The following is a 27,814-nucleotide window of genomic DNA, read 5'->3' on the forward strand; positions in this document are numbered from 1 at the left end:
TCCAACCTTAAATATGAGGAGCAAAAAAAAAGAGAATAGTTAAGTAACTATTCTCCTATTTTTGCTTTATTTTTCTTTTCTAAAACAGCTGAAAAGAGACTACAGAGAAATTTCCTTTCTAACATTGCCCTACATCCAATGTTTTGCTTCCTTTCAAGAGCATAAGAAAATAGCTTTATTTTCAAGCACATAGAAAAATGTTTTTTTCATTGTATACAAAAATATTTTTAGATCAGATAGTTAGAGCCAGTTTGGTCTAATGATTAAGGCACAAGCTAGAAACCAGGAGATCCTGAGTCCTAGTCCCATTTTAGGAATGCAAGGTGGCTAGGTCACTTTGGCCGAGTTATTCTCTCTCAGCCCAACTCACCTCACAGGATTGTTGGAGTGGGGAAAAAAGGAAAATGAAGGAATATTAGATATGTTCATATCTTGATTTATTTATCAAAATAATAAAGCCAGGCTAAAAAAAATTATAAAAATCTAAATCTGAAAGTATGAGTCTTAGTCCCATCTCATTTAGGAGTGCCAATCTCCAGTGGATTCCAGAACATATTTGCATCTGATAAACTATTGTACAGCTGCCAGGTTAAATGGCTCTGCTAGAAGCTTGCTGACCTCTAGTGGTACTCCACAAAAATAAAATATAAAATCAAAAGTTTATTCCCAATTAAATCATATTTTTTTCTTAGAAATAAATTGAAATAGGACATTTAAACATTATGAATACCACTACAGTGCCTTTCCCCTAGAAAAGATGCATTATTATGAACCAACTAATTCAACTTACATTTCCTGCATAATAGCCCTTTTTAGAAGTTATTTTCGTCTTCCTTGCTATATCATATTCAGTTCACTACCTTTACTACAATCTGATAGAAAGTTCACTGCTTTATGTAGTTTAATAATGTTCCTTAATTTTCTTTTAAAAGGTTACTGATATGTCCACTCAAGATCAAAGAAGAATGTTCACACTAATTTAGAAGGCACAATGGGAACAAAATTGCAAGACCAAACCAATAATGGTGACATTAGCAAATATTCTATCTGCAGATAGAATTCTTTCACATGGATTGTTTTTATTGGTAAAATAACTGATTTCCCTGAACTAAAAGCCAAAATTTAATTAAAATATTTTATCCCAAGCAGAAATCTATGGTCAAGTTATTCATGTCATAATTATTATTATAGCTAGGTCATAAATACCATAATTATTACGTTTAGGCAAACAGAATCTTGAGGGAATGACCATCCATTTTTTTGGTGCTGACTCTATGATATTCCTTAAAGATAACAAACAAATGAATTGATAAAGAGCCTATAATAACCAATCCCATAAAAACATGTGTTAAACTTTTGTAAATGTTTTCCACATTTTTGTTTAATAATAGATTTCTATTTGTATAACTTTGGAAAAGGCTAAACTATAAAAATGAATGATTTTTTTTCTCAAAACTTTAAAAGTCAAAGAAGCAAAAAAACAGAAGAAAGGGGAAACGTGAAAATGGTTTATAAAATCTAAAGGATGGGCCAAACATGAGAAAAAGAAGAAGAAATTTACAAAATATTATTCATTTAATTGGATGATCTTACTTCCTGTAGTGGTTCAGATAAAAGAAATATTTATGGAAAGGAGGATACAAATGTGGCCAGAAAAATAACCGAAGTACAAAACATATGTTTGCAGTTTTATGTACAATCTAATGTACTTTTCTCATAAGAAGGTAGTTAGTTTCTAAAGTATGTTAGTCTATACTAAGATAGTCTGAATTCTTATTTTTTGTAAGGAATATTTTTTGAAATTTAATGGGGGTATAGCAATAGAGATCTTTTTTTTAAAAAAAAACACAACTGTTCAATCCAATCAGCCTTCCTAGAATCTGTTTTATGAAATCTCTTGAATCAAGACTCTTTTTCTTTAGAGTGCACAGAAAAAAAAGCAACAAAGCATCTATTAATATTTACTCCACTTTGCTGAATAAAATGGATTTTCTTTGTCTTTTTCTGTTCTTCTCTTTGCATGCCAGTAGAGATTGCCTGGACTTTCCTACAGTCTTTAAAAGCATGGGGAACCATGTTCACCACTCACCATGTTCTGTATTTGGTTTTTTTCTCAATACTTTCTCTTTTTACTATTATCTTTCTCAATTTAATCTACACATTGGCATAGATATATTAATATTATTCTTGCTCTCATATATGTTGCCTCTATTTTAAAAAGATTAAATACCTCAAAGTCCCTTTTCTGAAAATTTACATCTTCAAGTGAAAGCATCAAATGCCCTAGCTATATATTTTAAGCACCTTTATTCTATATATATATATATATGAGGGAGGGCTGAGTTTAATATTCATGTTTTCTTTATTAGGAAACAAGGACAGATCTGTAAATAGGCACATCAAGAAAATGAAAAACTATTAAAAATGAAGAGCAGGTGCTACATATCAAGAAATGTGTGACAAGTAAACAGCTTGTATAGCATTGACAAATATGGGTTTACCAGATAAAAATCATTATACTAAGAAGACCTGAACCACAGATTATCATGTAATGAGTCAGAACACTATCTTACACCTTGGAAGTTGTTCTAAGCATAAATCGTTCACACTTTCTACCTCCACATATCTTGTACCCTACATACTTTTCACAACTTTATAGAAATGAAATACATATATTTCCTAAATGTCAATTATATTTTAAATTTGCTTAAAACATTCAGAATATTTTAGCTTACAAAAAGGTTTAACACTGTTCTGAAACGTGTTATTTGACTAGTTTATCTCTAATAGATATATACACTTATGATATTAAAGCAACTAATTCATAATCTTTTGTATCATGATATGCCATTGCATCTTCTCTATTCAAAGCAATGCTCTCAAAACAATGTAGACATATTCCTGAAAATTGAATATAACAATTCCTTTATCTGATGAAAGAGACTTTATAAATGAGTTAGTCTTTAATGTGCTACCATATTTTAATTTTCAGATTTAGATAAAATTGATTGTAAATAATACTCAGTTGGCTCAATATTCTTAAGAGAAATAAAATACTACTCCAGATAGGGTTGCCAGGTGTCCACTATTTGAGTGGACAGTCCACTTTTTTCACATTATGTTCACTATTTTTTTTCACAAAATAGTGGACATTTTTTTTTATTCAAAAGCTTTATGATGAAATGGTACGTAATCTAAAGCTGTACAGTCTACTTTTTTTACTACTTAACACCCCCCCCCCCGCTTGTCCGCTATTTTTTGGAAGCAGACCTGGCAACCCTAACTCCAGACAAAAATACTTCTCATAGAAATGTTTTTTCATGTCCTCTGAATGCTCAGAAGGACAAACAGTGACAAAGTATGATCAGGCTTAACTGAAAGATCAACTCAAAATGATATTTGCTCTTCAAACCAAGAGGTTCTACATTCAGTTTCACTAGCTAATTTTTATCACTCTTTCCCCTCCTTTAAAAATACTCTTACAAATATCCAAAACATACCTCAAAGCATTCTCCTACTAAACTTCATATCCCTGTGTATTACTGAAAATTCCTTCCTTCAACTTAAAGGAATTTTTATGGTTTATGAAACCTATGTATTTATCTTATTAACTCACCCTCTTTATTGTTTCAGTTATATCATGCTTTATCTCTGGATAAATCTAAGATAAAAGTGGGATTTACTAATAGTTTTTTTAAATAATACATTATTTGCAGTAGATCAACAGGAATTATCACCTCCTATTTTTTTTTTATAAGCTGATAAGACAAAGCAAATCTATAGTAACTATGGGCTGATTTTTGTAAGAAAAAGATATGAACTGACTTTGGTTTCGTAACTAGACATGTACTCTGAGATACCTATTTCTTTTTGTAAAGTCTTTCGCACTTAGTTATTAATGTTAACAACAATCTTAATGTTGACATAGAGTTTTAGTAAAAAGCAAAACAAGATATAACATATAGTATGTGGCTTAATGGTAAAAATCACATAATGAAAATGAAAACACCTTCCTCCCCTGTAATTTGGATATATAATACTATATCTTAAAGATATAGTAAGTTTGAAATCAAACAAGTTATTTTTTCTAAAAGATGAGTGTCAGGCTTCTGATAGCAAACATAAAAACTGGAAGCAGGTGCAGGTAGACATTCAAAGATAGAAAATTAAAAAAGTCTTCCTGAGAGAATTCCAGTAACTGCTGTATAAACCCTATGAATAGTGAACTCAATGTTTACATTCTTGCACCTTTTTTAATAGGAAGAAATTGATTCCACCTTTCTCTAGTTACAGTACATTAATCGATCTGGCTTCAGTTTGTTTGTTTCCAATCTTACCAGGTCCAGCTCTCAAAAGAATAAAAATATTAACTTATCCGTCCCTCCATAATCATCATGGGTGACACAGCATGACTTATCCAATTGGGTCTATTTAGAACCATTATTCAAACCTTCTTCTCTCTCATTCTAGCCCTATTATCTAATTATTAAATTTGTAAAGCATTTTATTTCTATTTTTTTCTTACATGTTGACATTTTTCTATTATATATGAATATATATAAAGAGAGTTAATCTGATGTAGCAATTAAAGAATTAGGCTAGAAACAGCAGACAATGAATTCTAGTCCTGCCTTATTGTTAATCTGATAACTGGCTTGCACACTTCAAGTAGGTAAGAGGTAGTTTACACTATCTCTTTCGTTGCAGTGTAAACAGATCAAAAGCTTTAAAAAAATCAGCCAAAGTTGTACTCTGTGTGACCTCTGCGCTCAACTGACTCAATGTTCAGTGACTAGGTTTCAAATTGAAAATTCTTGCAGAAAAATGTGCAAGAATTTACAGATTTCATCTTAGGGGAAGATCTTAACCTTTTCTTTCTGGTGAAAGAAAGAAGACTGAACTATTAATCAGTAACATTTCTTTATAATGTCGTCTTGAATACAGTGCACTTTCTATTACAAATGACTCAACTAATGGAAAGAGGAAATATGCATCACTAACCAGTCCTGCAACAGAAGCAGTAAACCACAACCTCAGAGCTTATATGCACAGGAATGTGTAGAACTCATCACAAAAAGCAGCAATCAATTATCCAGCACATATAATTATGTGCACTTAACCAGCGAAACCCACAATGATAAGTAATGCCATGCATTTTTCCATATTCATAGAAATGTTCAGATAGACCAGAAAAAAAACCCAGACATAGAGAAAAATGAGCCGTGATTGGCTGCAGAGACAATTCAAATGTAAATCATAAAAACTTGAAATAAGCAGAAACACTACTGTGCCTCTAGAAAAATCTATAATATATATGATGGTCCTATTATATTTACCCTGAACAAATTCCAGTTCCAGGGAAATTATTTCCAGAGGCGTATTTCAAGGATTGCAACTGGTACACAAGCTTTACTTTAATTCTGTTTTGTTTACAAATCTTTGTAAATTTAAACAAAATACATTTTAATAACAATCCATTTAAGCAGATTTTTTTATTTCCTCTTCTCATAAGCAGATATTCTACTGCCAATGAATCAACAACCTTTACACAAGTATTGCCTCAGAAAATAAATAAAAACAGATTTGGCCACATAAACATGAGGTTTGTACTGTATATCAAAATAGTTCTTGGGAAGAAACCCTTGATATTTGACTTAATGGGTCAGTAATTCTTAGACATACCATATGCCAAAAACACAGAATCTGAAGAACTACCAAAACCTTGTTCAAATAATTGTTTAAGACTATGATGAGCTCTAGAATACCATCTAGTATTTCTTCTACTCCATAATGGCCCCAGATTTCTAGAGGTCTGGAGTGATGTCAATATCAACTATGATCCTAATTGTGACAGTTCTAGGTCACTCAAAATGACTCAGAGGGCCACATACAGCCTGTAAACTAGGACTTTATTGGTATAAACAATAATGTGAAAAAAAGTTAGCTAGGCTGAGCTAGATAGACTATTATTGTAATTGGCCGGATTTGATTTGGAATTTACTGTTAACTTCTGTTTATAATTAGATAATCTTTCACTGGGAAAATATTATAGAGCATGTCAAACCCATGACATCACGTGACTTTGCGCGACGTATCACAACTTTTTCCCTATTGCCGGCAATGGGGTGGGCGCGGTTTTGTAATGATGCATCCGGCCCACGGGACGGCAATTTGACATGCCTGTTATAAAGTTTGAGTCATAAACCAAAGTGCAACACAGCTGAATGAGAAGTTAAATAATGGGGCATTCACCTGCATAAACCAGTGGAGAAATGAGTAGCATATGCCTTTGAACAGGCATTCTGATCATACTAAGGTGCCCCTTTTCTAAAATCAAAGATATGTGAAATATTTAGAATGTTCATAGATATTCTGCTGCAAAAATCTCCAGAAAAATAACGGATAGCTTTAGTCCATCCTTACACTTTCCAAAAGTAACAGCTTAGAAAAAGTGAGTGAAATAAGGGAAATAGTCAAGAATGTGGACTGAATGTGAACATTGTCCTCTGTGCTACATCGTATTATCACTAAAACAAAACACATTAGAATGCTAATATGATGAAACAAGAATACTTACGATAAAACCAAGTTTTTTGTAATCACGTGTATACATGGATTTACGCTTCTCAACATTACCACTATTGCTAGTGGGTTCAGATTCTACATCAAAAGCAATTCTTCGTAGTTCAAATATGATGTCCCTCTGGGCCTGATGGGTTTTTAAAGAGATATTTAAATTAAAATCTTCAAAATAATAATCTTTCAAAGCATGTAATTTTGGATAAAAGTAACATCAGCAGTTTTTCTTAATGCAATTGAATGTTATTCAATAACAGATAAGATTTGGATTATCTTGCAATTATATCATATTATACATGTTTAAGTCATGAAAACTAAATATTTCTGATTAGAGATGGAGTAGGGGGGGGAAGGGGGGAGGAAGGATTATAAAATTTGAAGGAACCAAAGTGGGGCAAATGACACATGCACATAGTGTAATTTATCATTTTGCATTATTTTAGATATAATGTATCACCTAGGTATGCATAACATGTATTTTTCTGCTTGCTTTTAAAAACAGTCAATCCAATCCTGATGATTCCTTCAAACTGTGATCATCTTACCAGTGACCATTTTGAATGATAGAAATTCAAAATATCTTGTTCAGAATACCAGAATAGGGAAGCTATACTACAATGCTCATCAATTGTACACATGTTATAGAAACACTATATACTTGAGCCAGGGGATCCTTTTTAATTTGATGTGGTTTTCCAGATAGTGACAGGAATTTGCCATATTTTTTCATTTGGAAAGCAAACCAGGAAAATTGCCTGATTTTGTAAATAGCTAAAAGAGTTTTAAAAGGTAAAATGAGTGTCTTAAGCTTCTGTAACACATATAGCATCTCTTGCTGCATGAATTCCCTTTTTGTTAAGGCTTCTTTCCATTCTGCATTCACAAGTAGGTATAAGAAGGTTGGGAAAGTAGATTTATTGCAAAGAATTAGTAAGCCAATGGTAGTTCTTTGTCTAAACAAGAATCCTGTCCAATAAACACATGTCCCAATGTTTAAATGTGGGGCCTTTTCTCAAAGATAGTTGGGAGCGTATACAGTCTCTGCAGATTTTCTGAACATTCCCAGCTCTGGATAGCCTTTTCAATAAATCAAATATTCCAAATTTCGCCTCCTGTACTAAGAGCTAAACATCTTCTGAAAGGTGAGGAGGAGATGAAAATGAAAGAAAGTAATGGTGTCTTCTTTTTCCACCGTGCCTCTGCTGCAATACAAGAAAATCTCTAGGGTCTTCTACTGAATGAGTTTGCTCTGCATTTCACAAGACAGTTTTTCATATCAATCAGTTGTTAGTTGCGAAGTTGTGTCCGACCCATCGCGATCCCATGGACAATGTTCCTCCAGGTCTTCCTGTCCTCTACCATCTTCTGGAGTCCATTTAAGCTCACACCTACTGCTTCAGTGACTCCATCCAGCCACCTCATTCTCTGTCGTCCCCTTCTTCTATTGCCCTCAATCTTTCCCAGCATTAGGCTCTTGTCCAGTGAGTCCTTCCTTCTCATTAGGTGGCCAAAGTACTTGAGTTTCAACTTCAGGATCTGGCCTTATAAAGAGCAGTCAGGGTTGATCTCCTCTAGGACTGACCGGTTTGATCGCCTTGCAGTCCAGGGGACTCGCAGGAGTCTTCTCTAGCACTATCGTTCAAAGGCCTCAATTCTTTTGCGCTCAGCCTTTCTTATGGTCCAACTTTCACAGCCATACACTCAACTGGGAAAACCATGGCCTTGACTATATGTACTTTTGTTGGCAGGGTGATGTCTTTGCTTTTTAGTATGCTGTCTAGATTTGCCATAGCTTTCCTCCCCAGGAGCAAGCATCTTTTAATTTCTTGACTGCAGTCCCCATCTGTGGTGATTTTGGAGCCCAGGAAGATAAAATCTGTCACTACCTCCATTTCTTCCTCATCTATTTGCCAGGAATTGAGAGGGCTGGGTGCCATGATCTTGGTTTTCTTAATGTTAAGTTTCAAGCCAACTTTTGCACTCTCCTTCTTCACCCGTATCAAGAGGCTCTTTAGTTCCTGTTCACTTTCTGCCATTAGAGTGGTATCATCTGCATATCTTAGGCTGTTGTTTTTCTCCCAGCAATCTTAATTCCAACTTTTGATTCATCTAGCCCTGCCGTTCTCATGATGTGCTCTGCATATAAGTTAAATAGGCAGAGCGACAGAATACAGCCTTGCCGGACTCCTTTCCCAATTTTGAACCAATCAGTGGTTCCGTGTCCAGTTCTCACTGTTGCTTCTTGACTCGCATATAGGTTTCTCAAGAGACAAATAAAATGGTCTGATATTCCCATCTCTTTAAGAAATTGCCACAATTGGTTGTGATCCACACAATCAAAGGCTTTAGCATAGTCAATGAAGCAGAAGTAGATGTTTTTCTGGAACTCCCTAGCTTTCTCCATGATCCAGCGTATGTTGGCAATTTGATCTCTAGTTCCTCTGCCTCCTCGAAATCCTGCCTGTACTTCTGGAAGTTCTCGATCAACATACTGCTGGAGTCTAGCTTGTAGGATTTTAAGCATAACTTTACTTGCATGTGAAATGAATGCAATGGTGCGATAGTTTGAACATTCTTTGGCTTTGCCTTTCTTTGGAATTGGAATGTAAACTGATCTTTTCCAATCCTGTGGCCACTGTTGAGTTTTCCAAAAGTGTAGCACTTTTACTGCATCGTCTTTTAAGATTTTGAATAGCTCAGCTGGAATACTGTCACCTTCACTAGCTTTGTTGTTGCTCAGATTCCCTAAGGCCCATTTCACTTCCCATTTCTAGGATGTCTGGCTCGAGCACCCCATAGTGGTTATCAGGGATGCTAAGCTCGTTCTTGTACAGTTCTTCTGTGTAATTTTGCCATCTCTTCTTAATCTCTTTTGTCTCTGTTAGGTCCCTGCCATTTTGGTCCTTTATCATGCCCACCTTTGCATGAAACGTTCCCTTCATATCTCCATTCTTGAAGAGATCTCTAGTTCTCCCTATTCTATTTTTTTCTTCTATTTCTTTGCACTGTTCATTTAAGAGGCATTCTTATCTCTTCTAGCTATTCTATGGAATTCTGAATTCAATTGGGTGTATCTTTCTCTTTCTCCTTTGCCTTTCGCTTTCCTTCTTTCCTCAGCTATTTGCAAAGCTTCCTCAGACAGCCATTTTGCTTTCTTGCATTTCTTTTTCTTTGGGATGGTTTTAGTTGCTACCTCTTGTACAATGTTGTGAACCTCCGTCCATAGTTCTTCAGGCACTCTGTCTATCAGATCTAATTCCTTAAATCTATTTGTCATCTCTACTGTATATTCATCAGGGATGTGATTTAGTTCATATCTGAGTGGCCTAGTATTTTTCCCTACTTTCTTCAATTTAAGCCTAAATTTTGCAATGAGAAACTCATGATCTGAGCCACAGTCAGCTCCTGGTCTTGTTTTTACTGACTGTATAGAGCTTCTCCATCTTTGGCTGCAGAGCACATGGTCAATCTGATTTCTGTGTTGACCGTCTGGTGATGTCCATGTGTAGAGCCATCTCTTGGGTTGTTGGAAAAGAGTGTTTGCTATGACCATCGTATTCTCTTGACAAAATTCTATCAGCCTGTGCCTGCTTCATTTTGTACTCCAAGGTCAAACTTTCCTGTTATTCCAGTTATCTTTTGGCTTCCTACTTTAGCATTCCAATCCCCCATGATGATAAGGACATCATTTTTTGGTGTTGATTCTATAAGGTGCTGTAGGGCTTCACAGAATTGGTCAATTTCATCCTGTTCAGCACCAGTGGCTGGGGCACAAACCTGTACTACTGTGATATTGAATGGTTTGCCTTGTATTCGCATTGAGATCATTCTTTCGTTTTGGGGATTGTATCCTAGTATTGATTTTCCTTTTATTGACTATGAAGGCTACTCCATTTCTTCTGAGGGATTCTTGCCCGCAGTAGTATAGCTGATGGTCCTCTGAATTAAATTCATCCATTCCTGTCCATTTTAGTTCGCTGATTCCTAAGATGTCGATGTTCAGTCTTATCATCTCTTGTTTGACCACATCCAATTTGCCTTGATTCATGGATCTTACATTCCAGGTTCCTATGGAGAAAAGATCTTTACAGCATCAGACTTTCCTTTCACCACCAGATGCATCCATGGCTGAGTGTCCTTTCGACTTTGGCCCAGTCGCTTCACTCTTTCTGGCGCTACTAGTACTAGCCCTCTGCTCTTCCCCAGTAGCATATTGGACACTTTCTGACCTGAGGGGCTCATCTTCCAGCATCATATCTTTTTGCCTTTTGGTACTGTCCATGGGGTTTTCGTGGCAGAGATACTGGAGTGGGTTGCCATTTCCTTCTCCAGGATCACATTTTGTCAGAACTCTCTACTATGGCCTGTCCGTCTTGGGTGGCCCTGTACGGCATAGCTCATAGCTTGATTGAGTTACACAAACCCCTTCGCCATGACAAGGCAGTAATCCATGAAGGAGATCGATCAATTAATTCTCTTCAATTCCAGCCCACATGGTCAATTAATAATTAAATTCACCCAAATACTATTGTATAGAGGTTTTACACTATTGTAAGTGAAAGATCTTGCAAACGATAACAACCTATTTGACTAGTACATTGAATTTAATCCTCAGAAGATAGAATTAGCACAGATGACCCATTTTGTAGCTTCCCTCAATCTTTTGATGAACTATAAATCCTACACAGTCTGCAGGAAAGTTCAGTGTTAGATAGATTTGTAATTCACACTAAGCAAGGAAGAAAATAAGACTGCCAAGATTCTCATCATATTTGTCAGTTATCAAAAGGACGTTTGGCATTGGAAAGTTTTGCCGGAGCAGCAACAATTGCAGTATCTTGAGCCAAGAGTACTACCAAAAATACTGATAAAGTCTGGTCCTTACTAAATGGTTCATCATTTGGCAAGCTGGTCCATCTAGGCACAACTTGATTCTGAATCTACAATAAAGAATTGACAATCTGATTCATGATCAATTAAGACTGGAACTCTTTTCCACATCTTTTTGAATCAAGAACCATTTTACTGCTTGTTTACGACATCAGTTTCTTGCTTACAAAATAGCTGAAAATCAACAGTTTTAGTCTCATCAGCTTAAAGAACACCATTTTCAATAGTCCTGACAAAAGCCTTCAACATAAACATGTAAAAGAAAAGCCACAATTGTTAACAATTCTGCTCCAAGGATGATAGGACAGCCACAAATTCCCAAAGACTGTTCACTTTGCAGCATAGCAAGACAGTTTGTTTACCTGATCTTGAGGGTCCATTTTTGTCATCATTCTATCTTCTAGTAAGTTAAAGGTGAGTACTTGCAAAACATAAAGTTGATGTGCCATTTCATTATTAATGGCCCTTTGAGCTCTAATAACATACTGAAAATAAAAACAAGAGCAAAAGAATCAAGAGTGATTTCATTTAATGTATTTTATCAGCAACATTCTATCCAGCTTTATTGACTGTGGAAACAAAAAAACAACATAAATATTAACGATGCAATCAGGCTGATATGATGAAATACAACAAAATTTGGATTGTTAAATATTTTGCTATTAATGTAATTTCACTGTACCTATCTATAAATATAAGATGAAAGTTGTAAATTTCTCTTTGTTCCTACAAAATAATCTGTGAAAAGTGTGTCCAATTAAAAATATGCTTTCAAAATGAAGAATAAATATTCATGATAAACTTTTGTTATGTGAAGACCAACACAGTTCTTATGGCATTTAGTTTGTTAATAAACTCTGTTTTTTATCTGGTCCTTTAACATTTCCCTCTTCTTTTTATTTTTCACTCTCTCCCTTTGTAGCACAGGTCTATTTAATTTGTGACTCACTGTATCATACATAAATCCTGCTTAAACTCAATAAAACTCCAGTTATCCTGCTTGAATAGATAATAAAAAGAAATTACCAAGTAACTGAAAGAGCAAAACATAATGTTAGTGAGCTAGATTTGGATAGGATCACAAAGCTACAATATTATCAGTGCTGCTAAACAGAGAAATATGAATTAATTCAGTTATGGTTCTGAAAGATCAGAATATTATGCATGTGTTACAAAGGTACCATGTAATTTAGAAAAATCAAAAAAGTTAAAATACTTACTTGTAAAATGATTCCCCGAAGTTGTTTCTGTGCTAAAATATTTGCCATTTCCTGATTTAAAAAAATAATGTTTAAGAACACTGTATAATCTTGCAATATAGATTTGCAAATTTATGATGTACACTTATTGAATATATGACTAGGAAATTAGGAAAACTCATTTGTCAATAAAGGCAAAGATATCCATATATTTTGTAGGTTATATACTTCATCTGGCTCTTTAGCTGTACTGCCAGTCATTTTATTTCCTAAAAAATATAGTATGTCAATGATGTATAACTTCTTACTTTGTTTTAAAGGAAATAGGTTCCCTTTTTGAGTCTTTCCCCTGAGTCTTTTACCCTAAGGAAAGGGTAAAATTTTCAACAATTTTTACAAAAAAGGCAGTCCAAAAGAAAACAAACTATTCTGTATATACTTGACAGATGAAATATATCTGTTATTCAGGGTAAAGAGTTTAACTTCACTTTATATTTTCCCGTATCAAGCTACAATTATCTCATTCATGCAGCTAACAATTTGGTTATTTTTTTCATTGATGTGATTGGATGATAGCAATTCATTCTTTACTGACATCAATTAGGAAAACGTATAGCTCACCTGCCTCCTGTCATCAGGTGCTTTAAAGAAAAGTGCATTTATCACAGCAATGGTATACGTTTGAATTTCTTGATCAGCCCTGCATTGAATACAATTTCAAAACAGTAAGAATAGTATATGATATTCAATTAGAGCTACAAAAGCTCATGCTCTTATGGCCACTTATTCAGACTATTGCAATGTGCTCTAGACCAGGGCTTTTAAACCTTTTCACAGATTGTACCACTTTTAGGATATGGCAATATTCGAGTACCACCAGTCGCATGATGATGATGATGATGATGATGATGATGATGATGATGATGATGATGATGATAATAATAATAATAATAATAATAATAATAATAATAATAATAATAAAAATAATAATAAAGTTGGAAGGGATCCTAGAGGTCATCTAGTCCAACCCCCTGCTCAGGCAGCAAACCCTATACCATTTCAGACAAATGGCTGTCCAGTCTCTTCTTAAAAATTTCCAATATTGGAACATTCACAGCTTCTGGAGGCAGGTTATTCCACTGATTAATTGTTCTAACTGTCAGGAAATTTCTCCTTAGTTCTAGGTTGCTTCTCTCTTTGGTTAGTTTGGTTAGTTTCCATCCATTGCTTCTCGTCCTGCCTTCTTCTCTTTGGAGAATAGCTAGGTGTCAAAAACTTTGTGGCCAAAAAACAAAGGAAAAAAGTGATAAAGTACAGGTAGTCCTTTTACTTACAACCGTTCGCTTAGTGACTGTTCAAAGATACAACAGCACTAAAAAAAGTGACTTATGACCATTTTTCACACTTATGACCCCAGGGTCACATGATTTACATTTGGATGCTTGGCAACTGATCCATATTTATGATGATCGCAGTATTTCAGGGTCATGTGATCCCCTTTTGCAACCTTCTGACAAGCAAAGTCAATGGGGAAACCAGATTCACAACCATGTTATTAATTTAACAACTGCAGTGATTCACTTAACAAATGTGACAAGAAAAATCATAAAATGGGACAAAATTCATTTAACAAATTTCTTACTTAGCAACATAAATTTTGAGCTCAATTGTGGTTGTACGTTAAGGACTGTTTGTACACCCACTTACCACACTTTTAATGGGAAACTTGTGCTTGTTTCTCTGAGATTAATCTTTGCACTGTTCTATCCCCTTCTCTCCCTCTGCTTGTCTCAAAGAAGTCTCTCCTCTTCTTTCTCTCTCCATCCCCTTCTCTTTTCCCGTTCTTTTTTCTCTTCCTTTCTCACCAAAACCTCCTCCTTTTATGTCCTCTCCTCTCCCCCCCCTTCTCCTCCTTTTCTCTTCAATGCAGCTTTAGCTGACTCCACGCCCCCAGGCTGTGCGCTGCTCCTGGAAGCACTAATCAGCTGGAGCTATGCAGTGCTCCTGGGCACTCAGCAGAGCCGCAGCAACACTGCAGCTCCAGCTGACTCTCCCACAGATCTGTGGTGCTGCTGTCATTTTAACTCATCCCCCTACACTTTTACACTTTTTTTTACAGTGCTTTTCAACCCGTTGTATGTGTACCACCTGCCAGGTGAGAAGTACCACAGTGGTATGTGTATCACGGGTTGAAAAGCACTGCTCTAGAGGGATCACCTGAAACTTTACATGCTGCAAAATGCAGTATTCCAAGTTACCATTGGCAATTACCAGTGGGTTCATCTGTGTATACTATGCCCCCTGCACTGGCTCCCTATTTGCTTTTGAATTGTAGCTGTTCTGATTAATTGCAGGGCTGTATTTTTCCACTGCAGTCAGCTTGATCAATTTGAGAAAGAAAGTTTCTTTCTTTCTTTCTTTCTTTCTTTCTTTCTTTCTTTCTTTCTTTCTTTCTTTCTTTCTTTCTTTCTTTCTTTCTAAACTTCTTGTTTACAAGATGTGGCATGAATGTGTAACATCCTTTGCAGGCATACTATGATGGTCAAAATTTTCACTGCACCAATGTGCAAATAGAAGTAATAGGATCTAATGAGATATGAGAATAACTATGAACGATAGGAAGAACAGCCACAGCCTAGGCAATGATCTGATAAACGAACCTAAACCAGAAATATAATTTGAGAACCATCTCAGAATTTACTCTCCTAAGTTTCTTCTTCTTCCCAAAGGTAGTGGAGGAGAGAAGCATTTTCAGACTTACAAAATCTGTTAGTGTAATCATAGAATGAAAGTGGTATTAGTATTCATGATTTTGATTTCCTGATCTTGACTGCTCCAGAGAGTTGACGCAGCATGATTGTATGTCATGTTTTGTGAGGAATCTGAGCTTATTAATCTTTCAACTTTGAGTTAACACATTTATTGATCAGAAGAGGAAATATATAATCCTTTGTGCCCTCTTTTCTTATTCATTAGGCAATTGTTTTCTTTATTTCAGTTAATGACTATATCAACCTTGGGAAATTTAGATGGAACTAGCCAACAGGCCCATCTTGTTTCATCATACTGAAAGTTGATATTTTCATATAATCTTTGAATAAAGATCAATAAATACCTAAGAGTACATCCCTCATATTTTCCTTCTGCTTACCAGATCATACTAATCTGTCCATTGCTGGGAATGCTCTATCAGCAAGGTATCTTGAACAGGAAATTGATTGTTGTGTTCAGTGCATGGTATGTCCCCAAACTGTTTCAAGCCTTTTTCTTATAACCAGTTAATATTAGTTCTAATGAGATATTTTAGGAAGTCAATATCGTAAGTATGAGTCAGCCTGCAATATTTTAGGTAAAAAAGGTGTCATCACTGATGACAACTAGAAACTCTTTTTTATAAGATGGGGATGAATGACTAAGTTTTCTTTTTTAAACACTATGTAACTACTAGAAGTTTTCAATTATCAAATTTTATCCTTATTACAACTGAAAAAACCTGAATAGAAATTTAAAAGATCTGAATGTTTCCAGATGTTTCTTCCTAGACAATTCAAAAGCTGTTTTTTTAAGACCTGCCAAGAAAAAAATGTAAAAAGGGCTAAACGTTTTCTTTTTCAATAAATAAGTGTAGCACATTGGAGGTGGTTGATGGAGTAGAGAACACCCAACCTTCTCCCTGTGTGCACTTTGTTTCTTCCCTCTCAATCCTTAGTTTGATTTCAATTTAATTTTTAAATTTAACACATTTAATGTTTTACACTGCATTTTATTCAATGTCCATAAACTGCCTACAATGGCCCTTGATGAGATAGGTGGCATACAAGTTAAATAAACAAACAAGCAAACAAACAAATAGTTCTGCTTATTCCTAGAAACATGCATGAAAAGATCTTATGATCCATGAATGTCATAATTTCATTTAATTTTTAAATTAGGTCTCTTACAGCATGGTTTCTGCTATGCGTTTTGTATATATGGACTACCTGCCTGAGTTTCATTGTCAGAGGATCCTCAGCCATTGATACCATCATTATGGATATTGAAAAAAATCTAACTTTAACATGATTTCTATTAGCTTTTGCAATAATTCTTGGTATGAGTTAGACTTTTATCTCTCAGCCCCTTTATCATCTCTATTTTCTTCAGTACATATATTTCTCAATGTTTATTCTTGAAGTCCTGAAGAGGGGGCAGCATAATTTTGGATAAGAGTACTTGGTGGCAGCAGCACCTGAAAATCTGTTCTTATCACGATTTTAATATATTTTAGCATTTTAAAGCATATGATGTGAGACACTTTTAATTTCTTATTGCAGATTGATAATCTGATTATTACCATCATCTAATAATTCATGAAATTACAAGCTCTTTTTAAAGTAATAAAATTCTGATTTTCCCACTACATCCTAATGTTATATAAATATCTAAAATAAATTTTAAATCAAAAGGTTCAGAGAGGGAATAATATAGCTTTGATTAGGGGTGTCCAACCTTGGCCACTTTAAGATTTATGGATTTTAACTCCTACATTTCCCCAGCCAGCCATGTTTGCTGGGGAATTCTGGTAGTTGAAGTCCACAAGTCTTAAAGTGGCCATGGTTAGAAACCTCTACCTTCGATTATAAAAGACCTGAACATTGACTTTGATTTCTAATAGACTTAAAACTATTTATTTACATTTTTAATTTCTCTCTTTTAAAAATTGAGTTTGCTGTACAAACAGTAAGAATGCTGAATATATTAGAAACAAATGAAGTTATAATTAGAAGCCAGCATGGGTTTGTTAAAAACAGATCCTGCCAAACCAATCTTATTTCATTCTTTGACAAAGTGACTAAATTAGCAGCAGACTGCAACCTACTTCTTGGTAAGCTAGAAAAATGTGAGATAGACAGCATCATCATCAGATGAATATGTAACTGGCTGACAAACGTACTCAATGAGTAGTCCTTAATGGTACTACATCTACATGGAGGGAAGTAAGCAGTGGGGTACCACAAAGTTCTGTCTTAGGCTCAGCACTCTTCAATAGCTTCATAAAGGACTTAGATGAGGGAACAGAAGGGGAATTCATCAAATTTGCAGATGACACTAAGCTGGCAGGAGACAAGCTCAGGATCTAAAAGACAAGCTCAGGATCTAAAAGACCCCAGAAGACAAGCTCAGGATCTAAAAAGATCTTGACAAACTTGAACAATGGGCCCTATCCAACAACATGAAATTTAATGTGGAGAAAAGCAAGTTTTACACCTGGGCAGGAAAAACCCAAGGTACAAGTACAGATTAGGCGAAACCTGGCTCAAAAACAGTCAACTGCGAGAGGGACCTTGCAGTGCTAGTGAATGATTAGTTAAACGTGAGCCAACAGTGTGCACCAGCAGCCAAACACGTTTTATAAATCCTTAGTAAGACCACACCTAGAATACTGCATCCAGTTTTGGTCACCACATTACAAAAAATATATTGAAACTTTGGAAAAAGTGCAAAGAAGAGCAACTAAAATGATTAACGATGTGGAGATAAAAACATATGAAGAACAGTTGCAGGAATTGGGTATAGCTAGTTTAGAGAAAAGAAGGACTAGGGGTGACATAATGGCAGTATTCCGGTATTTGAGGGCTGCCACAAAGAAGAGAAGGTCATTTTTCCAAAGCACCAGAAGGCAAGACTAGAAACAATGGATGTAAACTAATCAAGGAGAGAAGCAAACTGGAATTAAGGAGAAATTTCCTAACAGTGAGAACAATTAACCAATGGAACAACTTGCTTCAGAAGTTGTGGGTGGTTCATCACTGAAGGTTTTTAAGAAAAAATTGGACAGCCACCTGTCTGAAATGATAGGGTCTCCTGTTGAACAGGAGGTTGGACTAGAAAACCTCCAAGATCCCTTCCAGCTTTATTCTGATTAAATTTAATAAAGTGTATGGAGACACCAGCAGGAGGAATGTCTAAGGCAGAAAACTGATAGACTTTTCCTCCCATCAACCACATGATCTTTTTTCATCAGCTTTTAATTCTTCATGTTAAAAACAAAACATAACACTTTACACCTTAACTGCTCATCCTTCATTTAAAAATCAAGAGAGGAGCTACATCTTTATTAAACTTTGATCCTGGAAGAATTTTAAGACAATTTATATGTTTTTATACTAGTACCTATACTTATTTCTAATCTGAAGTTATTTCCAGCCTAAAGCAAGAAGAAAATTAAAACAAAACCACAGAAAACTTACCCTTGTAGGTGTGGAATTAATTGCCCAATTGTTATTTCTTGTGCCACTTTCTGATACAGATCATGACCATTCAGTACCATTGATTCTAAAATGGCTAATGATCTTTGTAGTATAGCAATATCATTTTGAAACTTGCTCACATAACTTGCAATCTATGAATAAATCACAATTTTTCTGTAAATCCAGAGTGAAAGTAAATTCTCCAACACAATCAACAGAATTTGAACATAATATTAATGTTCTAGTTATCCAACTGTGATAGCAGATTATTCATGTTTGCAGGCACAACTCATGAAGATTTCAAGGGGAGGTGTATCTACTATTCCTCTGCAACAGCCATCCTCATAACTCTTTTCCTCCAGTTTTCCAGATAGAAAATAGCCAGGTATGCTGCAATAACTCTGCAGGAATACTCAGGGTTAACACACTGTAAGATGACTATGATAATTGCCTGCATGGGCACCTTAGATGTCATGAAACAGCTACTATAATAGAACTTGAAAAGGGCACTGGGTAGGGAAACAATCCCATCATAGTCTATTTTTCAAAATAGTTGCTTCATTTTACTTAAGGGAGAAGTCCTGTGAAGATAATCTCAAATTGTGAAGGAAATCTACCTATGACAAAATCTTTTAACATACCTTATGTCTGAAGTTTTAGTTGTGTACCCATGAATATATTATCTGTGTCAACCCTAGATTAATACTATATCAAGTATGTCTTTTATACTTTCCATGATTACATTCCAGGATTTCACTGTTTCCACTGTTTCTTCAAACACATATGGAGAAAAAGTTTCCTTTCAGTGCAGTGCAGTGCAGTTCCAATATCATTCAGAATTTGTTTTGCTTGTGAAGTTAGATACAGGATTTGTGCACAAACAACATCAGGTTGTAAGAGTCTGTTTGGTTTCAGTTTAACATGCTGCATGAATCTGGTTACAGTATATTAGATGTAATAAATCATAGCATTACATGCTGTATGAATCAAACTAATTATGATTTATACATTAGATGATGATTAAGCAAGCTACAGTTTAACACAATGTGAATATACGTGAATGAGACAAACAGAAATATAACAAGAGGCTATCCCCATACCAATTTGGATATCAGTAATAAACACAAACTTACCTTTTTTATGAAAGCCACAGAGAAAGTATCCCAAGATACAATTCCATGATCCATCAGCTCAACAAATGCTGTCAATGTATACGATAACATATCTCCAAAGCTGAAAGACACATAAGCCATTGTAGTAATGGAGAGGCCACAAGAGAGAAATAAGAAGCTTTGGGGCAAGGAACAACAAAGCAAGACTACACAGAATAGAAGAAGCAGAGTAAAATGAAGGATGTGGAGCAAAGAAACATCAAAATAATGTTATATGGAAATCAACATTCTACTAACAGGAAGAAAATAGAAAAAGGCTATATACACATTTATTCTTCTCCATTAAAAGACATATATAAGGTAGAAATGAAACAGAAGTTTTGGTAAAGCAGTATATATTTGGGCAACCAGCATCCGTTCCTGAAATAAATCAGAAGTCTATCCCTTACCTCATATGAATTCATCTACCTTCCAGCTTTATTTATGAATAAATCTTAAATCAAGACTAGACTTCCGCATTAACTTTTAACTAGACTTTTAAAACTACTTTTAAACTATGGTTCTAAATAATATAAAATAAAATGCCTAATTATAATACTCAGTATACTCAGTGCTCATTGTTAATTGGTTCTGGAAAGTATTATAAATACCCAAAACAATGAAAAATTACCCCAAAAAATCCCATAAAGAATAATGTAGTGAGTGACAAGGCAGAGACACTGACAGGTTTTAGCTTATGCATTTACAGTAATACCAAATAAATGAGTACTGGGACAAAATTTTCACATCAAAATGAATGGAGTACAAAATTCAACGAGTTTCAAAGCAGTTGAGTACCTAGATACCACTGGGTTGTAAAAATTCTTAATACCTAGTTGGTAGAAAACAGGTGGAAACTCATGTGAGAGGAGAGCACAAATGACCTCTCAATTATAATTAAGTGATAACCCAAGCTTCAATTGCAGATTATGTCCTGCTATGTTGGTTTGAGCACCACCAATTATTTCTACTGCAAATGGTTAAGAGGACTAATTTGACTCTGAGATTATTAGCTTAAAAACATTATTTAGCAAGTGTAGTCTAAATTTGGACACAGGTATGCATTAATACAATTCTGTTGTACAAACTGCTTTCTCTCTTGTCCTGCTCTTCAAAAACTAATCAGCCACTGCCAAAAGAAAAAGTAATCCTGACCAATGAAAAAAATCCATGCACTATCTGTATAGTAACTTATATTATGTTATATTAGTTATTCAAAATGCTAAAATTGTGTTATTGTGTTTATCAGACACTGAAATCTTTCAAAAAGGATTATTCAAAATGCGCAACAGTGCTATTTTTTCATATGCAATAGCACTCAGGGCACTTTTCAAACTGTGAAACTTTAAATATCTTTAATTGAACCCATGTACAACATGAAAAAATGATTTAGCATCTTTGGTTTTAAGGTTTTTTTTTTCTCCTTTTATAGTATAATAGTTCTCTCTTTCCTGGCTCATTCTTTAGAAGAAATGTAACATGGAAGCAAAAAGGAACAAGAATGAAGATGATCTTTCCTGCAGTCCAAATAATGAATGGAAGCTATTAGCATAATCATGAGGATGAATATTTTTACACTCATTGCTCTGGCTTCCAATTAGTATCAAAGAACAATAAAAAGAGATGGCTTTTACCTATAAAGCTGTTTACGACTTAACTAATTACTTCCAAGATGATATCCTTTAAGAGGAATTGGCTTGTCTGGTCTTTTGTTTGGAGTTTTTGCATTGTAAACTTTGTAGGTGGGGTGAGGAGAAAAGATAATATTTTCTGATGTGGTTCTGTCCCTTACTGCTATTCCATATTATAAACCCTCCAGCAGTCTTCTTGCAGTTAGGCAGTATATAAAATTTGTAAGTAAGTAAATAAGTAAGTAAACTGCTTCAAGAAAGATTGAATCAATTCATAGGAGCAGCAACTAAGATTGCCAGTGATTGTACACCACAGCAAGTCAACAAAACCTATTCTAGTATTACACTTCATGTCAAATATCAGATTTGAAATCAATCAGGCCACTGGAAGATAACCCAAAGAAACTGTGATGTAGGACATATCTTTTCAGGATCGTTGCTATGGCAACAGAGAAAAGACAGGTGAAAATAATAGCGATAGCTTGACACTTTTTCCCAATATTATTTTAGTTCTCTCGTATCCAATATAGTTTGGCAATGGCTTAAATAAATCAGAACATTTCATTTTTCTCTCACTAGATGTCATTGTAGTACCAGAAAAAATTGAGGGTCAGTGAAGAAAAAACATTGTAAATACTGAGGCAAAGAAATATCTCAAGTCATATTTCAAAGAATATGAATTTATTGGTGAACCAAGCTTAGGCAACTTTAGGCATAAACATTATAGAACACAGTAGGATTTGCTTTTAATGACATGTGCATAAGATGACATATAAATTCAAATTATACAGTATATTTCAATCCAGGTTAGATAAATATGAATTTAGGATATTTTTTTCAATATTCAAAATGTTATCAATAGATCAGAAAAAAATCATGTAACAGGAAATAAGATTTTTTTCATTAGGTAAGAAAGATACATGCTCGCTGTTTCATCAAGTTAAGTTTAGGATTCATTAAATATGTCTTTATCAGTTATATCTAGGCATTTTGGAAATCAACTGGAATGAACCTCTGATATCCCAGAATTATCACCTTTTAACATCTTTATATAAATCTCCAAATTTGAGGTTAACAGAGCAGGGAAATATAGTCACCCAATTACCAACAAGAAAGGATCAATTAGGTGCTCCAATAATCTTGAACCACCATTACCATTGGCATAACACTGCAGAAGCCAGCCTTAGGCCAAGCCTATTTATATGCCAATATTTGCTACAAGATATGAGTGAAATGCTCTGCTTGTGATTTTTCCTACCAAAATTATAAGAAGCTACCTTATAGCTTTAATGATTTGCTCTCAAGTCCAGTATGGGATATTTGATTTGAAATGGTTCCTAAAGCTCTTCCATTACCTTGTATCTTTTACATTGGAAAATTTCGTTCAAGTTATATCACCATATTTTCTTCTGAAAGTTGGGATGAATAAAGGATCTCACTTTTTGCACAGGAAAGGTGTGCATCCTGACGTATAAAGATACCCAGCTTCAACTCAGAGCAGCTTTATTACATATATCAAATTGAACAAGGTGTTTATATTATGATATGCATTTAAATGAAGTAAGTTTTGAAGCTTGCTTCTGGACAACTATGCGTACTATTCAAGGGCTCAGCAGTTCAAAACTGGTTTTCTGTTGCTTCAGTGTGAGGCCATCTTAGGAATTTCCCAAGAATGCCCTCATGCATCAGAATGAATATATCTGGAAATTTTTAAATATTCAAATTTGTTCATATATTATGTTCTATTTTATTGCCTATTAGCTTAGCAATAAAGACAACTGATCATAATACAAACTCTTTAGTCTATGCACAACATTCCAACCAACTGGCTGAATAAACTGTCGTGTTCAGTTGTAAAAAATATTACACAATTCCCATAGAATCTAGTTTTTTTTATGAGCAAGTTAAGATTCATTGAATTACTATGTATTCATAGAAATTAGAAAGGAGGTGGAAATAAACCCATTGTTTTGATGCTATTTGTTTAAGAAAGATGCAAAATATTCTATGCAAAAGCCATTAAAGTCACTGATTTTAAACTTTAAATTAAATATACTATACAGTAGTGGCCAAAACTGTGGAAACCTTTTGGGAAAAGTGTATTTTTGAGGTTGGATGGCTAATAACACCACTTTTGGGGGGAGCAATACCATAAAATTATATATCAATGGAAAGATAATTTAATCAAGAATGTAATGCAATAAAGTTTGTTCAATTACCTTTACTGTATTCTATGAAAAGTTATAGCCAAATAGCCAGAAAAAGGAAACACAACTTGCTTAGGTTGATATCAGGTAGCTTTCCTTCATCTGATTGTAGCCAATGAGCATGATTGTTTACAGAACCAATCAAGTATCATCTTGTTTTGGCAATGAGCCAATCAGATCACAGTAGGATTCAGTTATTGATGTCATGTATTGAAGCTGAGAGGAGAACATTTGTCAGTGTGTTATCGCTATCAAGTTGGTTGAGTTTTTTTTTCCTTTCATCTAGTGAGCTTGTAAAACGTAATAAAATTAAAGTAATGGTGCAAAGAGTTGACTGGTTGCCCAGAAAGCGATGTAAAATAGTATTATTAAGTGAACAAGGCTACAGTTATAAAGAAATTAGAAGAAAAATTGGTGGAAACTTAACCAAAGGTGGCATTTCTACTGTACACTTTTCCCAAAAAGTTGGCCACTACTGTATATGTTTAGAATTAAGTTCAGTTACGTTTCATTTCTATTGCAAAGATCACAAAATCTTTTTCCTTCCCAATGCTTTGGATAGGTATTGGGAAAAAATGTGTAACATATATTTGGTCCTTCTTAAAAAAATTGTTTATTTGCTAAACAATTGTTTACTTGCTAAAAATGAAAAAAGTGACATGATTATTTTTGTATTTGATGACTGAAAATAAATAAAAAACTGAAGGGATTTTTGTAATATTTTAGAAGGAGAACAATGAGTTTATTTAACATTACTGAAAAGAAGGTAATTATTTTTTATTTCTGTTCTTTGCATTTTATATGTCTGTCTGTCTGTCTGTCTGTCTGTCTTTGGTTATTCGGGTTTTCTCCCGCATAAAATTGGAAGTGTCTTGGCTACGTTTCGACGAAGTCCCATTCGTCATCTTCAGGCTGGTGTTTTCAGCTTCGTGCTTCTAGGAGTAATGTGTGATCGCAGCTGTTTCTTCCTTTTAACTGCCAGTGGGGTTTGAACTGATTGGGTGGGAGCTTGGCTGTGTTCTGATTGGGTGGAGGTGTGTTCTGATTGGTTAGGGGCTTGGCTGTGCTCTGATTGGGTGGGGGGGTTGGCTGTGCTTTGATTGGATGGGGGAGTGTTCTGTTTGGGTGGGGGCTTTGTTGTCCTCGGGTTAGTCTGAGTTGCAGGGGGATTTGAGATGATGAACTGCGTTGCTATTGTTTGGCTTTGCGTTCGTGGTTGTGCCACATCTTTATGGTGGGTATTAGTTTGCTTCATGTATGGATTGGAGGGGTTTAAAATGGCTAATGATGCAGCTGTGGACTGGCTTCTAGTTTGTGGTCATGCCTCATCATCTGTGTGGGTTTGGGTTTGCTTTTTGCGTGGATGTGTGGTGGTGACATCCTGTGTGGTTTTCGTGAGTGTGGGTCTGGTGTCATTCTTTGTGTTAGGGACTCGTTTGCCAATAAGGGCGGGTTTCCAAATGGCTGGTAGGCGGGAGGTATCATCTCGTTTATTCATGCTGTGTGGGCGTTTTNTGGACCAGGGAAGAAGTTGGTTCCTCTTTTCTGACTGAGTTCTTGTGTTCTTCAATGCGTGCATTTATTCTTCTGTTGGTTTGTCCGATGTATGTGGTGGGGCAGGCGGTGCATGGGATTTCATATACTCCTTGATTTTCTAACTCAATTTTGTCTTTGGGGTTTCTTAGGATGGTGGATATTTTTCGGTTTGTGCAGATAGCGGTTTGTGTGTGTTTTCTTCTGGTAGATGGTGTGTTTTAGGGAGCCATTGGATTTCTTGTAGACTAGGACATCCAGGAAGGGAAGGTCTGGCTGCATCACAGCTGCATCATTAGCCACTTTAAACCCCTCTAATCCATACATGAAACAAACTGACACCCACCATGAAGAGGTGGCACGACCACGAACGCGAAGCCAAACAGCAGAAACGCAGCCCACCATCTCAAATCCCCCTGCTACTCAGACTAACCCGAGCACAACAAAGCCCCCCACCCAAAAAGAACACACCACCATCCAATCAGAGCACAGCCAACCCCCATCCAATCAGAACACAGCCAAGCTCCTAACCAATCAGAACACACCTCCACCCAATCAGAACACAGCCAAGCTCCCACCTAATCAGTTCAAACCCCCACTGGCAGTTAAAAGGAAGAAACAGCTGCTATCACACACTGCTCCTAGAAGCACGAAGCTGAAAACACCAGCCTGAAGATGACAAATGGGACTTCGTCGAAACGTCGCCAAGACACTTCCAATTTTACGCGGGAGAAAACCCGAATAACGAAAGACCTACATATATATATATGTATACATATACATACATACATACATACATACATACATACATACATACATACATACATATATATAACAAAATTTGTATGTGGTCTACTGGACCACATATGTCAGTGATAACACTAAAAATACGATCCCTGGGTATATTCATATTCAAAACAAGTAAATAAACGTGAACACCAGGGAAATTTTAAACTACAAAAGTTTAATACAATGACCACGCTTTCGTCGGCAAACTGCCGACATCGTCATGGCTTAAAATGCTAGTCAATAGGAGAGTCCTTTTATAGGCTGATCAAGGTCTGCATTCGGCTCTTGGGCCTTGTCATCAGACCTGATTGAATAAGCTGTGTTCCGGCTGTGGCTCTTGCAATAGCGGTTACTCTTTTCCTGCATCTCTTGTCTGTGTGTGTAACCTCGCACATCCTCCCTTCACTAAGTTTAGGGTCGGGCGGGGTATTTCCCCCCTTTTTTGATTGACCGTATCTCTCGTATCCTTCAATTGTGTATTCCTGTCATCTCCTCCCTTGACCCACTCAGGTTGTCTAGGTGCAGTGCGTTCTCCCCCTCCCTCCTTCTCCTCACAAATCCTACCCACGTTCCCATTGCTGTCATCCATCCTCTGGGGCTGTGTGTCAAGTGCTTTCCCCTGTCTCCTGTCCTCGACCCCTTTCTCTCCATCCACGTGGCTACGATCCCCATAAGTGCTGTCCCATCCGGTTTTCACTATCTCCCCCCATTTCTAGTGCTCTTTGCCCGTATGCCATCTCAGGAGCTGTTCCACGTTTCCCGTTGACGCAGCTGGGCTGGCACTGCAAGACGGGGTGGTAGTGCTGTCGCCGCAGGGTGGGTCGGCAAGGCCATCCTCTCCTCTCTCGAACACGACCGGGTAACCATCGCTCCAAACCATCCCCTCTCGTCATCTCCGATCTTTCCGTATCTCAGTAATCCAGCCTTAACCGGGCTATCTCAAATGTCATCCGTGTGGCAGTCAGAAATCCCGGCCAAGGAGGTCCGCCAACCCAGTCCAGGTGCCGTCTCCCCGTTGGGGGTGTCACCCTTTTTAGATGTCTTGGGTGTGTGTGTGGGAGCTCCTGGTGTGCAGGATGCCACTCCTGCGTCTCCCGCCGATCCTTTGATCTTTTGAGAGCGCGTGCACGCTCTCGGGGTGGGGGGGTCCCTTGATCATTGCCCACACCTCACCTGGGTGTCCATAAGTCATTGGGGGAGGGTATGTCCTCCGTGGTCTTCTTTTTTAATGCGTTCGGTGTACTGCCGGATTGCCTCCAACGGGGTGGGGGATTGCCCATACTCCATGCCCTCAGCGTCAAATGTGCTGGGCAGAGGTCGATGTGCCGGTTGATTGAGTCTCTGTCGGAGAGCCACGCTTCCTTGAGCAGGCGGCCCCCTTTCGTATTGTCACTAGCCAGGATGCATACTTTGTCAAAATCGAATCGATGGCCAGATTCTGTCATATGTGCCCAAACTTGGGAATACTGCTCACCCCTTTTTACTGCTAACCTATGTTCATGGACCCTGGTTTTTACTCTCTTAGAGGTCTCTCCAACATAATTACTGGGGCAGTCCTTACAGTCAATCCTGTACACGACTGCCGATTTCTCCATGTTGGGGAGT

At 36.2% G+C, this 27,814-nt stretch overlaps 1 protein-coding gene across 1 annotated transcript in view; it reads right to left on the reverse strand.

Moving 5' to 3' along the window:
* The window catches only part of ELMO1 (engulfment and cell motility 1), a 201,599-nt gene that overhangs the window by 52,590 nt on the left and 121,195 nt on the right, over positions 1-27,814 (reverse strand). The window contains exons 8-13 of the mRNA XM_015811166.1: positions 20,032-20,131; positions 18,899-19,050; positions 13,290-13,368; positions 12,690-12,740; positions 11,832-11,954; positions 6,578-6,709 (exon numbers count right to left, since the gene is read on the reverse strand). Of these exons, the coding sequence (XP_015666652.1) occupies positions 6,578-6,709; positions 11,832-11,954; positions 12,690-12,740; positions 13,290-13,368; positions 18,899-19,050; positions 20,032-20,131 (637 nt within the window). The remainder of the gene's footprint in view (positions 1-6,577; positions 6,710-11,831; positions 11,955-12,689; positions 12,741-13,289; positions 13,369-18,898; positions 19,051-20,031; positions 20,132-27,814) is intronic.

The sequence above is a fragment of the Protobothrops mucrosquamatus genome, unplaced genomic scaffold (genome assembly GCF_001527695.2).
Source record: "Protobothrops mucrosquamatus isolate PMUCROS unplaced genomic scaffold, P.Mucros_1.0 scaffold32, whole genome shotgun sequence".
Classification (NCBI taxonomy): domain Eukaryota; kingdom Metazoa; phylum Chordata; class Lepidosauria; order Squamata; family Viperidae; genus Protobothrops; species Protobothrops mucrosquamatus.